We start from the raw sequence: 16,317 nt of genomic DNA on the forward strand, positions 1-16,317 counted from the left end.
AGAGTCTTCCAGTCCATCCTCACACTAATTTCCCACTCCATGCCAACCTCATTTCTCAATTAGTCCCCCGGTTGTGTTCCTACCGTTTTTAGCTCGGTGGATCACCGGGGAGTGTGTATCTCTCTCTGTCTCCTCTCTGGAGCGGCTCGTTCAGGGATGGATGGGCGAGCGAGACGACTGTAGAGTCGTGCCAACAATTGGGTCTATTCCCAATTTTCTGATTTTTGTTTTGTTTGTTTATTTATTTATTTATTTAGGGCCTGGAGGGGGTTGTCTGTTCTAACATTTTGATGTTGCGAGGCAGTGGTGTGACATTGTAAGGAGGACTTTTCAGTTGAGAATTCTTCTGAGGTGTTTTACGATCCTGACTTTGTCGATACTGTTGCCTCAGTCTTTCTCGCTAATCTTTGGTTGAGGATGCACATTGCTAGCAGCGACTCCCTCTCTGTGAAACGTCAGAACAATGCTGCTGCTCAACCAACAGACAACCGTTACATATCTTGTTTATTCTTTTCTTACTCTCTTAATATTTAATAATTTTAATGTACTTTCTACTCATTGCACTGTTTTGTTGCTGTAATTATGCAGATTTCATCCATATGGGATTAATAAAAGCATTTTATTTTAAGGAGCCGTTCACACCAACACTGTGTTTCATCCACTGGTAACTGCAGTTGTCGGCATTGTTAAACGTCACAGTGTGCAACAGTAAAGAGTGAGATGACGAGTGGGCGTGACCAGCTCGCGGAGTTGCAGTTGTGGAGGGGTTCGCCAAAACACTGACCTCGTTTAGCAACTCATCAGCACTGACATGTGACTGACATGACTCCCAATCCACATTTGGTGGAATTTTATTGATTTTGTGCTGATGAGTGACAGTGAGCAGTAGGTGACTTCGCTGTCAGTCAGTGCCTCAGTGTCCGCCACTGTTGTTTTTTCGGCCATGAATTTTCTTCCTGTTAGGAGTGATATCGCCACCTACTGCTTTGGCATGTGCACTACATTGCTTGAGGGGTGGATGTTGCGGTTTGACGTGGACGGGGATAGTTTTAATCACACCGTTGTTGTGGACGGGAATTTTTTCTTGTAAGCAGAGGTAAAAAATTTTTTTTTAAAAAGTTTGTTTTTCTCGAATAGCCGTGTTTGTGGTGGACAGATCCTCGATCCTCGCTCGCCATGGTGTTGCTTTCACGTCCCATGAAGAAAAGCTCAGCGGCTGCGCTCTGCTTTTGTTCCACACTCATTGACTTCCGCTCTCTCGCAGATGAACCAGACAACCCCATCCTCTCGGACGCCAAGTGGACCCAGATCCTGGCCCCGCCGGCCCACCTGCTCTCTCTGAACCCCGCCCTGGCCCATGCGGACCTCAGTCCCAGGGAGAGCCCGCTGCCGTTCAAGACCCCCCCCGACCCCTCCTCCAGCTCGTCGCCGGCCGCCGACTCCAAGAGACGTCCTGGTCTGGAGACGCCGTTGTCCTGGGCCGGAGAGGAGCGGCCGGCGGACGTCCACAGCCCGCCGCTGCCCCAGCCCAACATTGGCAAGCTGGTGGGCACGGACGACACCTCGCCCGCGGCCCCTGCTGCCGTCCCTGCGGCCGTGGAGAACGGCCGCCCTGCCGGCCCGCAGCCAGAGGAGCAGCAGCAGCAGCAGGCCAGAGTGTCGGAGAGCGGCGACCCAGCAGGAGGCGGGGAGCTGTCCTCGTTCAGCCACACCCACTTTACCTTTGACCTTGGGGGCGAGCAGCATGGAAGCCCCTCCCCCAACGTTCACCCAAATGTTGAAGCAAAGACGTGTAACGGCCAGGAGGAGGTCAGTCAGCGCTGCCTGGAAGGAGAAGCAGACCAGGCTGTGAGCGTGAAGGAGGAGGACGAGGAGGCAGACGTTGGAGGAGATGAACAGGCCCGGTATGAAGCGGAGGGGGAAGCCGTGTCTCCTCCTGCCACAGCCAGAACGGAGGGAAGGGAGGAGACGAGCCCCGGAGCCGAGGGCCAGAGGAGCTCCTCTGTGAGGACGACCAGCCTCCCCAACGGCCCGGAGCGGCCCGCAGTGGCCCAGGCGGAGGAGAGGAGCACCGGTCCCGCCTGCTCCTCCGTGCCCTCCAAGGAGGACTCGGTCACAGAGGAGAAAGAAATGGAGGAGAGCAAGCAGGAGGGCGAGGGCGGGGCTTCGAGTGGCCCGGCCAAGCTCAGCAGCAGCAGCAGCAGCAGCAGCAGCCGCCTGCAGCCGGTCAGCGTCCCGTACGGAGGCGCCCGGCCCAAGCAGCCCGTCGCCCTCAAGCTGCAGATCCCCGAGCCGCCCGTGCTGCCGCCGCAAGGCAACGTCCAGAACCAGCCGGGCCCCGCCGCCGCCACGACCACGGCCACCGCCACCGCCGGCAAGAACAAGAACCAGGAGAGCCAGCGGGTGTGGGGCAACAAGCTCTCCCAGAGCTGCCCGCAGGGCGCCGCCACCGAGCAGAGCGTGAACGGGGACTGCGCCGCCCACCCCTCCCCCACCCTCCTCCTCCCGCTGCCCTCGGGAAGCCCCGACAACGACCTGCAGGCGGGCCAGCGCGGCGCCCCCTGCAGGAGGCCGCCCGGCTCCCTGGGGGAGGTGGCCCCCGTGTGGGTGCCGGACTCGCAGGCCCCCGTCTGCATGAGGTGCGACGTCAAGTTCACCTTCACCAAGAGGAGGCACCACTGCAGGGCCTGCGGCAAGGTCAGTGGCGCACCACAGCCCCGCGGCTGCCTCACCCGCAGAGCACAAGCTGCTCTGAAGGGCCCACACTGTGCACAGCTTATTGTCTTCTCCTTCCACATTCCTGTTTTTCTTTGTTTTTTAATCCAAGTCAGCAGTACAGCAGCTGAGGCTGCACGGGATTTTGAGGGGGGATAAACTTGGCCTTCCTGCACAGCTTGCAGCAAATACTTATTTTTCTAGATATGTTTTGTCTTGGTTAATATATTTATATAAAACTTACTTGTACTTTTAGTTTTTGGAAGTAGACACACGCACACATGCATACATTGTTTTAGGACAGTGAACAGTCAATTCTATCAAAAAATAAATGATAGAATTCTATCATTAATAATTAAGATTAGATGAATAATTCTATTAATCTATTAATTGTTAATTATATATAAATAATGTTATTATTGTTTCATTATTATTCTTAAGTACAATCTATAATAATATATCATATGATTGCCCGCCAGTCTAAAACATCATGGACTTTTCTTTTTTTACACTGATCATTGGCTCGCCAGAGATGCAGATCATTGTCACGAGGACTTGTGATCCGCCTTTCTTTTCAAGGTGTTTGTGATAATCAGGGCAGAGGAAGAAGTTATAGGGAGTATTTTCCCCTTTTAGAGCAAAAGTGTGTACATCCAGTTTATTTAAAGTCGGGACAAATCCAAAAAGCTCAGAGTTGAAAGATAAAGCAGCAGAATGAGCCTAATGATCAGATAGTGGGGGAACCTCTAGTGTCGTATCACGATTTGCCAAGAGATTATGTTTCATCTTGCCACTCAAAACTTCCTCGCCGGGGCTCCGCTGGCGAGCGCCGACGGCTGAGATGCGCCGTACAGATAAAGTGGGCGTGGATGTGCAGCGAGCCTCCTCTCTGGCGTCACGGCTGCCCACACATGCAGCGGGGTGTCTGCTCAACGGCTTCAAGGGTGCAGGATGCGGTCGCTGACGCTGCGCTGGAAAATCACTCGGCTGCCTCTTAATTTCCCCACGGTGGTAAACAAAACAAACGCTGGCTGGAGCCGGGAGGAGCTGCTGGCAACAATAGAGGCATCGGGATCCTCCAGACCAGCAGATAAAAGCACACAGCAGTTAATGGGCAAATTAAAAGGGCGCTGCGTCCTCGGTCTAACGTTCTTAATCCACATCCCAGCATAATGAGAAGCTAATTGAATACGCAGTGCCCTCCAAGCTGGCCTGCGTTTGCTTGCTAATGTGCAGGAACAGTGCAGGAAATCAATATCTGCATAGTTTAGTGCACGTTTTTCAAAGGGTTATTGAAGGTCATGAGTTATGCGGGATTCACTTCACCAATATATCCTCGCTGCAATATTGCGGTAATTAATTAGTGTTGTGAATGTCCACATTCTACGAGGTGTTTAGGCAACTTAGGTTTCATGTCTCTGCTTAACCAATCCAAGTTCATTGTACTAATGTACAACAAATACACATTGCGAGACCAGGTGGAAGTTTTATTGTCACATGACTTGCTGGTGAGTCCAGCAGCTTGGTGTTTAGAAGCAGGCAGTGACTAAATCCACGGCAATGTTAAAAATAAACAGCACACGATTCCTCCGTGAGTGTGATTATTCGTACTTTTTCACTCCGCAGTGTCGCTAATCTGCTGTTTAAAATCTCTGTGTCTCCAAGGTGTTCTGCGCCACCTGCTGCAGCCTGAAGTGCAAGCTGGTCCACATGGACAGGAAGGAGGCTCGAGTCTGCGTCACCTGCCACTCGGCCCTGACGACCGGTGAGGGTCCCTGCAACCGTAAGCCTTGTTAAATGTTAATGGACCACAACTCGAAAATGTGTCAACCATCGTCACGAGTCGTTTGTTCAGAGCGACGCAGCAACATTATAGAATGTACAACCAAGTTACCTTCTCATTGTGTTGCCATCTGCGTCGACTCCAAACTCCAAACTCATTTTTTTCCCTTGCTTTGCAGCTCAGTCGTGTGAGACACCAGCAGCCCCAGCAAGCAACCAGAGCCCGAACCCCAACAACCCAGCGGAGTACTGCTCCACCATCCCCCCCCTGCAGCAGGCCGAGGCATCTGGTGTGCTCAGCTCCCCGCCTCCTACTGTCATGGTGCCTGTGGGAGTCCTGAAGCAGTCTGGCAGCGAGGGTATACAGCCTCTCAACTGGTGCAAAGTGCTTTAAAAAAAACAAAAAAAAACAGTGTTTCTCAACTGGTGGGTCGAGACCCAAAAGTGGGTTGCAGAGCTGTTTTGGTTGGGTTGCGGCTTTGTGGGCAATTTTTGCAATTTTTTTATTTTTTTATTTTTTAGAAAAAAGGTAGTTTTAAAATCTATGTATTTAGAGAGAAAATGTGGGGCATTTATTTTGCAGAACACACAATTCAACAATTTCAATAATTTATTACATGATAGAAAGTGTTTTTTAATTTTATGAAATGAATTTGAGTGCCGTGAAATAAATCCGGGTCGTGTCTTCATGATGAGGAAGAAAATTGTGGGTCCTGAGACTCTACCAGTTGAGAGCCACTGCTTTAGATTGCACCAGGTGCTCAGTTTGTGCGTCTCTCTCCACCGCTCAGGGTCCTTATCCCGGGATCAGCGGCGGGTGTGGTTTGCCGACGGCGTCCTACCCAACGGAGACGCGGCCGAGTCGCCCAAACCTTCGGCGTCCAGCCAGCCTCCCTCCCAGTGCCTGGCCATCTCCAGCAAATCCTCCGCCTCCGAATCCTCCGAGGTACGCCAGGCACGGAAAACATGCAGCCACACTTAATGCTATTAGGTTAGCTCGCACGCTCACTTTAACCACCCTGCTGCTCGCTTAAGGCAGCCACAAAGAAGTCTTTCTGTGGCGCTGCTGGCGGTTTAGCGGCCGGGTCACAGACTGCCACAATCAGGATATTCACACAGAGCTTTTCTTATCGCTGCAGACAAAATAGCTTTATTTTAACCCTTCGACTACAACGTTGAGTGTTTGCTTTTGTTTTGGTTTTACTCTCTGTGGTTTGGCCGTTTACTGGCAGTACTTGAATGGCGTCGTTCACAATGATTTGCAGCAATTCCTTTTGTCAGTGTAATTTGACATTTTGTTGCCAACTAAAAACAGCTGCCGTTTGTGTTTCACTGAATGTAAAGTTTGAAGGCTTTTATGATATAGTAACTGCCGTAAGGTAAAAAATAAAAATACTGTATTTTAGTATGAATATGTACTGAGTACGGCTGCAGGTATGGAAACAATGCAAATTCACAAACACAAGTCTGAACAAGGTCCAAAAAGAGGATTGTGGTGTCCATGCTGCATAAACCAGTCACGTCCGTTGTAGTCACTGGTTTATGCAGCTGGTTCTGCATCGCTTCTCTGTTTGCAGTGCATTTGATGATTAGGTATATGTTTTTATGTCTTGCAGCATGTTTTTTTTTTCCTCTGCACCATGATCCTCTTTTTGTACCTTGTTTAGACTTGTGTTTGTGTTGGTGAATTTAAATCATTTCCATTCCTGCAGCCGTTTTCGCCAACTAAGGCGCACAACCATCTTAGTAAGAAGTGTCCTGCAGTCAGTCACATTCAAACACTTTCTCCTACCGCTTCTTTCAGGTAAATACTGTAGGTACTAATACCTGCTGTGTATATATATAAAGAAAATCTCACCAAAAAGCATGAAGCATCATCACAGCCCATCTTTTGCCAGTGTGAAAACAGAGTATTTGAAGTGTTGGAATCCACTGTTCGCTCTGCCCCTCTGCCTTCTATAACACGTCCCCGTCCCTCCACCTTCAGGCGGCCAGCACCCCCGTGGCCCCGGTGGGCAGCCCAGTGGGCAGCTCCCTCAGCCTGATCCCTGAGGACGGACTTCCTCCCATCCTCATCTCCACCGGAGTCAAAGGAGGTACGGGAGGCCACATCACAGGTGCTTGCCCTCATCCTCACCACTCTGCTGCCTCCTCATTGCCCGCTGATCTCTCTCTGTCTCTCTCTCACTCTCTCACTCTCTCCCTCTCTCTCCTTCTCTCTCTCTCTGTCTCTCTCTCACTCTCCCTCTCTCTCCTCTCTCTCTCTCTCTCTCCCTCTCTCTCCCTCTCTCTCACTCTCTCCCTCTCTCTGTCTCTCTCTCTCTCTGTCTCTGTCTCTTTTCTGCCTGCTTCACTGTGTTTTTCATCTGCCACCACTCACTCATTGCCACCACTGTGGGTCTGTGTTGTGCCATCTTGACCCTCCTCACCTCTACCGCTTCTTCTTAATCTTGACGTCCCCCTAAAGTCTCTTGCTCTCAGTTTCTCTCCTTGTTCCTGTTTGTATTTAACTTGACATTGACTTTCCCCTGCACTCGGCTCCTGCCTGTGGCACCAAAGACTATGCAGTGGAGGAGAGGCCGTCCGAGATCGTTCTCATGCAGCAGCTGGAGGAGGGCGGTCCGGACCCCCTGGTGTTTGTACTGAACGCCAACCTGCTCGCCATGGTGAAGCTTGTCAACTGTGAGTATTGAGCTCACGCTGTTCCACTATGCAGAGGGCGTCTCAGTGACCTGAGAAGAATTTTGTTGTTAACTCAGTTGGAAGTAATTGATTTTTAAAGTTGTGCAAAACCAATGAACCGCGACATGGAGAGCAACGCAAGTTTTGCTTTCCTACAGTTCCAGCTGCCGTTTCCGTCGACTCTGTCACGATTAGCATCCAGTGGTGTTTGTACGCCACGATGTGTGTGTCTTTTACAGACAGAGTTTTGGCACAGCAGTTGTGAGGTGAGAGAAGAGGGAGATTTGCATGCGTTTACGTGATCGCACCATCGACCCAGCCTGCAAACAAGGACCGGGGGAACAACACACAGGGCGCGTGACTGCGTTTCCCCACTCTGAATGCGTTAATGCCGCTCACTTTGAACGTGGCAAAATCACTTTAATATGTTGAAGTTGACATGTTGTTCTTTTGGTTGGATCTGATTACGGTAGTCTTAATTAGATTCATATCATCATAGTGTGCATCTATGAAGTCTTTAGACTTCTATTGAAGCTCTGGTCATGTCAGTAATGATGGTGTCAGAAATATCGGAACACTTTAAGCTTTGCATTTGCAGTCACATCAGAGTAATAAAATAAAAGACACTCCTGCCGGCATCTGTCTGCCACTTTAAAACCTCTCTGTCTGTTGCATAACAGCAGGACCAGGACAGGTTTTGTGATTTAAGTTAAAAAATTTTGATTATGACTATCATGTATTTATGAACGTATTCGTATATCTAACCTGCAACATTAAAAGTGTTTAGAATTTTTCACCAAAACTAATCACTAACTACGACTTGCAGCAAATAATCTTCTGGCTAAACACTAAAATCACTGACGGGACAATGGAATAATTTCCCAGCTCAAAATGGTTTCGGTCGTTGTTCGTGATTGTTCAGGGGATTTTACACACGAGGCACAAGCCAAAATGTAAAAAAAAAAAATGTGTGTATTCAGCTAATTTGACAATAGCATTTTGCCGGTGTCAACTTTTTGCAGTCAAATCAGACGTTTAAAGCAGGTCACAACTGTGAACTGCACACTCGGCATGTGCAGTTTAAAAGGAAATATGATACACAGTTGAAATAAATCCCCTGATTCAGCTGCGTGTCGTCTGATGGGGTGGACCAGCAGTTTTTTTTACACCGTCGTGCTCCATTACAAAGCGCTTTTGCATTTCTCGTTTCCTTTTTCCCACAGACGTGAACAGGAAGTGCTGGTACGTGACAACGAAGGGCATGCACGCCGTGGGCCAGGCCGAGGTGGTCATCCTGCTGCAGTGTCTGCCCGACGAGAAGACCGTCCCCAAAGACATTTTCACCCACTTTGTGCAGCTCTACCAGGAGGCCCTCACTGGTAAGAGCAGCTCCACCACGAGGCCCATAGGTAATAAAGTAACTGGGCCTACCTCCACCGTTGGAGAAGGTGGGTGGGTGCTCTGTGCAGGCAGGGCCTGGCGGGTGCTGCTGGCCCTTCAGTCCCAGCCTCGGTGGCAGCCGCCCGTTGTTGCTCAGCCGCCCGTTGTTGCTCAGCCGTGTTTGTGTTTCCTGGTAACAACACACTTCAAACACACGCTGACTGTTGAAACGTGGTAGTGAGCTAATGCTTATCCTGCCCATTTTGCCACTACGTGGAGCGGAAAACCCTAATGAAGGGTGACTTTGATGGCTTGTTCCCCTTAAGGCCATTTCCTTTTTCTGTATTCACACTGGAGCAGTTTCAGGTCAGCTGAAAGGAGACGCATTGTGCATGTCACCGTCTGTTAACTCGCCGTCAGTCAGTCGGCTCGCAGACTAAGAAGTGCTGCCTGTAGCCAGTCCCCTGCCACTGACCGTGTTCTCCAACTTGTTGTCCCGTGTGCCGTCTGAGGCTAGGGGTCGCTGTCTCACCTAATTAGCAACATAACACTTGTCTTTGTGGGAAGTTTGACAGCGTAGTGCAGCAGGTAAGATAAGAGTGTTTATTTCATTCACAGCCGTGGGACTGCAGGGAGTCACAGATTGTAGACACTGAAGACCTCAGAGTTTTAGCCACTTTCTTATGAAAGCATTTAAACCCCCCCCCCCAAAATGTTTTCTTCGTTTCACTTTCATATCCATTGCACATCCGTTTGGTATAGAGCCCATTAGGAGCATTTCTCAAGGGGAGATTCATCTTTTTTTTCTTGCTTAAATTGGACAATTTAAGTTTTTTTCTGCTGCCGGTGGAATGAGCCGGTAACAGCTGTGGGGAACTGTGATTTGCCTCAGTGTTTAACTAAACTCATCAAAGGTGCTCAGGAGTGAATTGAAAACATATTTTCTACTGAGAAAAAAAAACACTTTTTTGAGATTGTGAGAATTCCACCAAATTCTGATCAAACTTTTACGACGTCTGCGCTAATCTCTTTAGCAAAAGCTGCCCCTCAGTATCAAGATGGCGAAACAACTTCAGATGAGGTTGTTTTTTTCAAGATAGATGTGTGTGTTTTGGCGACACGGCTGCGCAGTGGTTAGCGCTGCCGCCTCACAGCAAGAAGGTCTTGGGTTCGATTCCGGGCCTGGGACCTTTCTGTGTGGAGTTTGCATGTTCTCCCTGTGTCTGCGTGGGTTCTCTCCGGGTTCTCCGGCTTCCTCCCACACTCCAAAAACAACCATGTGAGGTCAATTGAACACTCTAAATTGTCCGTAGGTGTGCATGTGAGTGTGAATGGTTGTCTGTTTCTATGTGGCCCTGCGATGAACTGGCCACTTGTCCAGGGTGTCCCCTGCCTTTGCCCTATGACAGCTGGGATAGGCTCCAGCAGACCCCCGTCACCTTGAGCTCGGGACTAAGCGGGTATGGAAAATGAATGAATGAATGAATGAACGATGTGTGCGTTTTCATCTACTGCATTCTTTTTGTGTTAATTCTGACCTCCTCCTATGTCAGATACTGCTTTTTCTCCTCCCGCTGCACACTGCCCCCACAGCGCTAACCTTGCTAACCTCCCTCTCCCTCGTCTCCCAAAGGCAACGTGCTGAGCCACCTGAGCCACTCCTTCTTCACGCAGAGCTTCCTGGGCAGCAAGGAGCACGGTGGCTTCCTGTACATCAGCCCCTCCTTCCAGTCGCTGCAGGACCTGCTGCTGCCCAACCCGCCCTACCTCTTCGGCATCCTCATACAGAAGTGGGAGACGCCCTGGGCCAAGGTCTTCCCCATTCGCCTCATGCTGCGGCTGGGCGCCGAGTACAGATGTGAGTCCTGACACTGCAGTCGCTTTGCTTTCCGCGCGGCGTCAACGGGTAGCAAGTGACAGATGCGTTTAAAGTTTAAGTGTGTAATATTTGGAGATTTTGAAGAAGAAACAGCGACATCAAGTGGTTTAATTTCAGATTGCAGCCTCTCTCACTCTCCCCGCTGTGGCCTGCACACCTAAACCTGGCTGGACCTTCTTCTCAGTTGGTTTATTTGAAGACTCAAGCAGTCACCCTAATTACTGAACACGCTGTCAGGCAGTTGGATTGTCCACCCCAGGCTTCCTTAGAAATATGGCTGTGCAATTAAATGTATTGGAAGGGTAGAAAAACCAAACTTTCATTGTACAGCGAGTATACACCTTTATTAATGTATTTATGGGCAGTATAGTGAGCTTTTCACCAATATAAAAATCATAAATCAAGCCAAATATTACACACTGGACCCTCAAGCAGCATCTTGAGGTGGTAGATTTCAGCCAGCAGGTTGTGTCAGACGTGCGGTGTCATTTGGCATCTAAAGAAATTGATATGAACCGTGGGGATAAACGCCTTCGCCAAGGCCCAGAACAAACCAGGCGGGTTAAAGAGGCAGAAACGGTTCGTCCTCACGTCGTGGACGTCAAGGTTGCGGCTCTCGCCCGAGAAGCTTAGCGTGCCCGTTATCTGAGGGAGCCTGTAAAACGTCACCGCGGCGCGCTCTCAGAGGTTTTCTCGCCGCTTTGCCACTGCGGCTGGAAGTCTTGTGAGCAGTTTTTATCAGGGAGCCTCGTCTCCGCCAAATCCCCCACAGACACACACACACACACACACACACACACACACACACACACGCGCTTACGCTTCTCCTGCTGCCAGACCTGCCAGCACGGAGCGCCGCTTGGCTCTGCTAAGCCCCTCGGCTGCTTCCAGCCTGGAAGGAATACATTAACAAAGCTGCGTGCAGCGAAAGCGTCTCTTTGCAAAAATGCTGTCACCGCCACGAGTTTAATCTGCCACTGAACCGTTGGCCTGCTGCTGCCTTTTCTTTGGATTCTCACCTCAAGGAGTGACCAGCAGCAGGATGAGCTGCAGATCGAGACTGAGATTACCCCCCACGCCCCCGACACACACACACACACACACACACACACACCCACACACACACACACCCACTGCTAATTGGAGCTCGTGGTGAGATGTCATTTCCAGCTGTTTGCAGAGATAAGGCTAAAAATAGTTTCTTAAGGAGCTTTGGATGCTGAAGGAAAAAGTGTGGATTTTTCAGTTGTGGATTAGGAAGGTTTCTCCTCACTGCAGGCACACTTCACTGTTTTATGCTTTGTGTGTGTGTTGGCGAGAGGGGGGCGGGGGGTTGCAGGGTCGTCTGTTCCGCAGCTCATTTGCATTTCTGAGTGGAGAGGAAAGAAGCAGAAAATGTTTGGTTATAAAAGAATAGAAATGTTCTCTTCTGAAATCTAGAGCCATTTGCTGTTGTGTTGAACAGAAGCATGAGACGGTATTTCTGTTGAATCATCAGTGAATGAGCCTTTTTTTTTCTTTTGCAGTCTACCCATGTCCGTTGTTCAGCGTCCGCTTCAGAAAACCCCTGTTTGGAGAGACCGGTCACACCATCATGAACCTGCTGGCAGTAAGAATTCTCCCTGTGACTTGTGTTAGCGTAGAACGCACGCTGAAGGAAATGCCTTCCTGAGATTCCTCTTTCTGTTCAGTTCCATTCTGCAGCTGGTTGATTTTGTCTGACAGTGTCGTCACCACGCCACTGATTTGTCTCTCCTGCCTTTGTGGTTCAAACAACTCCCTCCTTCGCTCCCTCCTTTTTGCTTTATTTTGCCGTAGGACTTCCGTAACTACCAGTACACGCTGCCGGTGGTGAAAGGTCTGGTGGTGGACATGGAAGTGAGGAAGACGAGCATCAAGATCCCCAGCAATCGTTACAATGAGGTGAGCGCCTCCCAGTTTTGGCAGATTCATATTTTTATTAACCTTTATGACTGACTTGAGTCACTGGCGGTCCACCAGAATAAACAACATAGTCCTGGAAAAATAGAAGAAGGAAGAATATCGCACATCCATCTTGAAAAGCTCTCTGCTGAATTGTTTTCAGCTGGTCAAAACGCAAATGGTCGTCCTCTGTTTCCTAAGTTGCAGGTTTGGTTGTGACATGTTGGCCAATGCAAAGTGCCTGTAAACTGTTCTGTTAAAATGATGGCAGTTTGCTTGCGTGTAGACATTTCCTCATGAAATCTAGAAGTACAAATACTTTGTTACCGTACTTAAGTGGATTTTTCCGGTATCTGTGCCTTGCTTGAGTATTTATTTTTCTGACTACTTTTTACATGTACTCCCTGCATTTGTGCACAGATATCTGCACTTTCTGCGTCTTACATTGAAAATACATGCCTGTTACTTTTGTGTTTAAAAGATACGAATTCTGATCAAAGTAATTCACTCATTTGTAACCAATGTAAGGTTATTGTTATTAACAGTAACAATAACTAATAATGGCTCACTAGTTACAACTATTACTGATTACAGTTTGGTTGTGCCAAAGCTGTTCAAACATATCCAGATGTCCATGCAAGAAGATTATTTCATTAATGGCAAATAACAATTTTTAATTTTACTTAAGTACATGTCAGTGTGTACTTTCTTACTTTTACTTGAGTACATAAGTTAAATCAGTACTTTTACTTTTACCAGTGTTTTTTTTTTTTTTTTTTTACACAAGTATCCGCACTTTTACGTTAAGTGCACAATGTGAATACTTTCGCCATCTCTCCCCCGTCGCACCAGTAGGAAAACACTTTATTACTACTAATAGGAGACAAATCTGATTGGCCTGCTCTAAATGTGACAGATGTAACATTTGTCCAATCACCTTCCAAGTCTCTTGAATTTCTTTTCCACGTGGACATGTGAGTTGTATCTTGCAAACAGATAAAATGTTTGGTCTTAAGGTGAGCCTTGCCTTGTGCAACACTCTGGAGACGGAGTGTAAATACAGCCTGGGTAAATACAACGAGGGTTTAGGACATCCGGCGTTAAAGAAAACAATGATAATACTCCGTCAAACTAAACCCGCGTGTGAATTCGCTGTGATGATCCTTGAAGGGGTACGAGCCAAAATGATTTGCTCTTGCTGCATGAAATCTCCGGTGTGGTGCCTGAGGTCATGGCCAAGAGAAAAAGATAATGAAAGCAGCTAATGTGACACACACAGATGGAATCATTACTCATTTCCACACCAAAAAACAAGGAAAATGAAAACCTCCACTAGACTGTTGACATCAGTGGAGGAGGCTCCCATCAAGCAGCCTGGAGATCACACACACACGCGCGCGCACACACACACACACACACACACACACACACGCACACTCTTGTGTAGGTGCTGTGTGGGTCCCTGCAGCTGAACGTCGGGCGTGGGCCGCCCGCCCGCCTGCCTGCAGCCTCGCGGGTGTGAATGAGCGTCCGGGCTGAAGAGGCAGCGCAAACAGTACCAGATGGGAAACCCGGCAGCGTCAAGTGGGAAGTGGTGTCGGCCGACAGCTTGCAGGCAGCGAGCCTGTAGCGCAGCAGCGAGCGAGCTGCTAAAGCCCTCCAGACTTTCCCGTTTTATTCCCCATTCACAGGCTTCAAATTAATAGGAGGGAACTTCCAACCATTGGTGTGTGTGTGTGTGTGTGTGTGTGTGTGTGTGTGTGTGTGTGTGTGTGTGTGTGTGTGTGTGTGTGTGTGTGTGTGTGTGTGTGTGTGTGTGTGTGTGTGCGCGCGCCTGTGTGTGTGTGTGTGTGTGTGTTAGCCACCTCTTATCTCGGCGTCCGTCACTTTCAGCCCGGAGGACGTCACCCACGATCCCGCTGCAATTAGGCTTAACCAGGCAGCTGCGTTAAGCCCATTGTATGCAGCAGGCCGACCACGGAGCCTCCAGCTTAATCTGACACGGATATCGTTGTCGTCGTTGCTCTCCTGCAGCTGATGAAGGCCATGAACAAGTCCAACGAGCACGTGCTGGCCATGGGGGCGTGTTTCAACGACCGCGCCGACTCCCACCTGGTGTGCGTCCAGAACGACGACGGCAACTACCAGACGCAGGCCATCAGCATCCACCACCAGCCCCGCAAAGGTGACGCACACTCCCACCGCCGCACAACTGCTCTCGCGTTCACCCTGAAGGCAGCCCGACCTTGCTCAGTGCTGATTCATAAAAATCATGATTTTTTTTTTTTTTTTTTTTTCTTTTTCTTTTTGCCTTCTGTGTGTGTTGCAGTAACCGGAGCCTGCTTCTTTGTGTTCAGCGGCGCTTTGAAAGCTTCGTCTGGGTTCTTGGCCAAGACGAGCATTGTTGAAGGTGAGCGTTGTGATTAGAGCGGTGCCGCAGCTTGGGTGCACTCACACAGAGTTTGACAGTTTTGCAAAATGAATCTTTTTCAAAGGTCTTGACTTGCACAAATGAATATGTAGAAATATTATGTTAAATATTATGATTAATTTCTTCATGTGTAAGTAGCACTGAAGTGAGAAAAAAAGCAAGGATAGATGGATAGATAGATAGATACTTTATTGATCTGCAGGAGAAATTTGTGTTTACAGCAGCTTGAAAAGGGAACTAGTGTAATAAAAGGCATGCAATGTTCTAAACTATAGTTTAAAAAGAGATAATAGTACGGCATCAGTGCGGTTCAGGGGAGGGGAGATCACGCTGTAGTCCCGCAGAAGTGTCTTCGCGACGCCATCTCCCTCCTTTCCTGTCTGAGAAGTCATATCGTGTCGTTTTTAATTTTCAGTATCGAAATAATATAGATATTTTTGACAACACCAATACATTCAATGTAAAATGTTGGCAGGAACTGAAATGCCCCAGATCCACTCAAAGATATTTTTTTGTATTATTATAATTTCTTTTATTTAAATATGCCACAAAATGAGAAAAAACCCTGCAAATCCTCTCACAAAAAAAGCTGAGTCTGTTTTTCGCGTAGGTGGCGTCGCTAAATGTCTGAAAGAAGAAGTCATCTGGCGCTTCGCTCCCAGATAGAGGCTCCTTTCAAAAGAGACTTTTAAAGCAAAGTGGTCACAGTTATCAGAAATGATGAGACACTCTTCCCTGAACACCCAAGCTCCTTTTCATGTTCCCAGTTATTAATCCCTCCAGGCCCGTCAGCCCTGCCAGACGCATCAAAACAAGTGATTTTCTTTGATTGGGTCCAATTTTTCAGCAAGCTTCCCTTTTATTCTGGCCTTTAGACGGCGTAATGATCCAGATCACGGCTGAGACCATGGACTCCCTGCGGCAGGCCCTGAAGGACATGAAGGACTTCACCATCACGTGTGGGAAAGCCGACCAGGGGGAGAACCAAGAGCTGGTGCACATCCAGTGGACGGAGGACGACCACAACTTCAACAAGGGGTGAGACGGCAGGAGAGACGGATGCATTTCAGGTCTAGTGTTGTAAAATATGTATCCAGGTTTATGCTCGCAGGCCACCGTAGTTCACTGGCAAGCTTGGGAGAGGGAGGGTACGGAGTCCCTAAGGGGACATAAGTGAAAGAGCTTTGCAATATAATATGCAACCACTTCATGTCAATATTACAAACTTCAAGCGGTCGACTGAATTGAAGGATCCTTTGCACCGCTGCACTTCCTGCCCCGCTGCACTTCCTGCCCCGCTGTACTTCCTGCCCCGCTGCACTTCCTGCCCTGCTGTACTTCCTGCCCCGCTGCACTTCCTGCCCCGCTGCACTTCCCGCCCCGCTGTACTTCCTGCCCTGCTGTACTTCCTGCCCCACTGTACTTGCTCATCATGCACAGAGGAAAACCTCCCAGCGGGCCGGAAGGATGCAGTTTTGTCTTGGCTTGAGATACACACCAAAGCCATCACTTTTACAGCATCCTG

General features: G+C 48.9%; 1 protein-coding gene across 4 annotated transcripts in view; it reads left to right on the forward strand.

Annotated features, from left to right (window-relative positions):
- The window catches only part of zfyve9a (zinc finger, FYVE domain containing 9a), a 29,410-nt gene that overhangs the window by 7,812 nt on the left and 5,281 nt on the right, over positions 1-16,317 (forward strand). Inside the window, exons 4-16 of one of the 4 annotated variants that reach the window (XM_076021803.1) lie at positions 1,265-2,697; positions 4,381-4,498; positions 4,677-4,856; positions 5,289-5,443; positions 6,485-6,593; positions 7,057-7,179; positions 8,403-8,558; positions 10,193-10,417; positions 11,965-12,047; positions 12,257-12,361; positions 14,396-14,546; positions 14,691-14,771; positions 15,668-15,830. In XM_076021803.1, coding sequence (XP_075877918.1) covers positions 1,265-2,697; positions 4,381-4,498; positions 4,677-4,856; positions 5,289-5,443; positions 6,485-6,593; positions 7,057-7,179; positions 8,403-8,558; positions 10,193-10,417; positions 11,965-12,047; positions 12,257-12,361; positions 14,396-14,546; positions 14,691-14,771; positions 15,668-15,830 — 3,082 coding nt within the window. Of the gene's footprint in view, positions 1-1,264; positions 2,698-4,380; positions 4,499-4,676; positions 4,857-5,288; positions 5,444-6,484; positions 6,615-7,056; positions 7,180-8,402; positions 8,559-10,192; positions 10,418-11,964; positions 12,048-12,256; positions 12,362-14,395; positions 14,547-14,690; positions 14,772-15,667; positions 15,831-16,317 lie in introns of all 4 variants that reach the window. The other 3 variants (XM_076021804.1, XM_076021800.1, XM_076021801.1) reach the window with 3 other exon arrangements.

Source organism: Nelusetta ayraudi, unplaced genomic scaffold (assembly GCF_046127955.1).
Source record: "Nelusetta ayraudi isolate G7.1 ecotype Tasmania unplaced genomic scaffold, CSIRO-AGI_Nayr_v1 ptg000011l, whole genome shotgun sequence".
NCBI classification, from domain to species: Eukaryota; Metazoa; Chordata; class Actinopteri; order Tetraodontiformes; family Monacanthidae; genus Nelusetta; species Nelusetta ayraudi.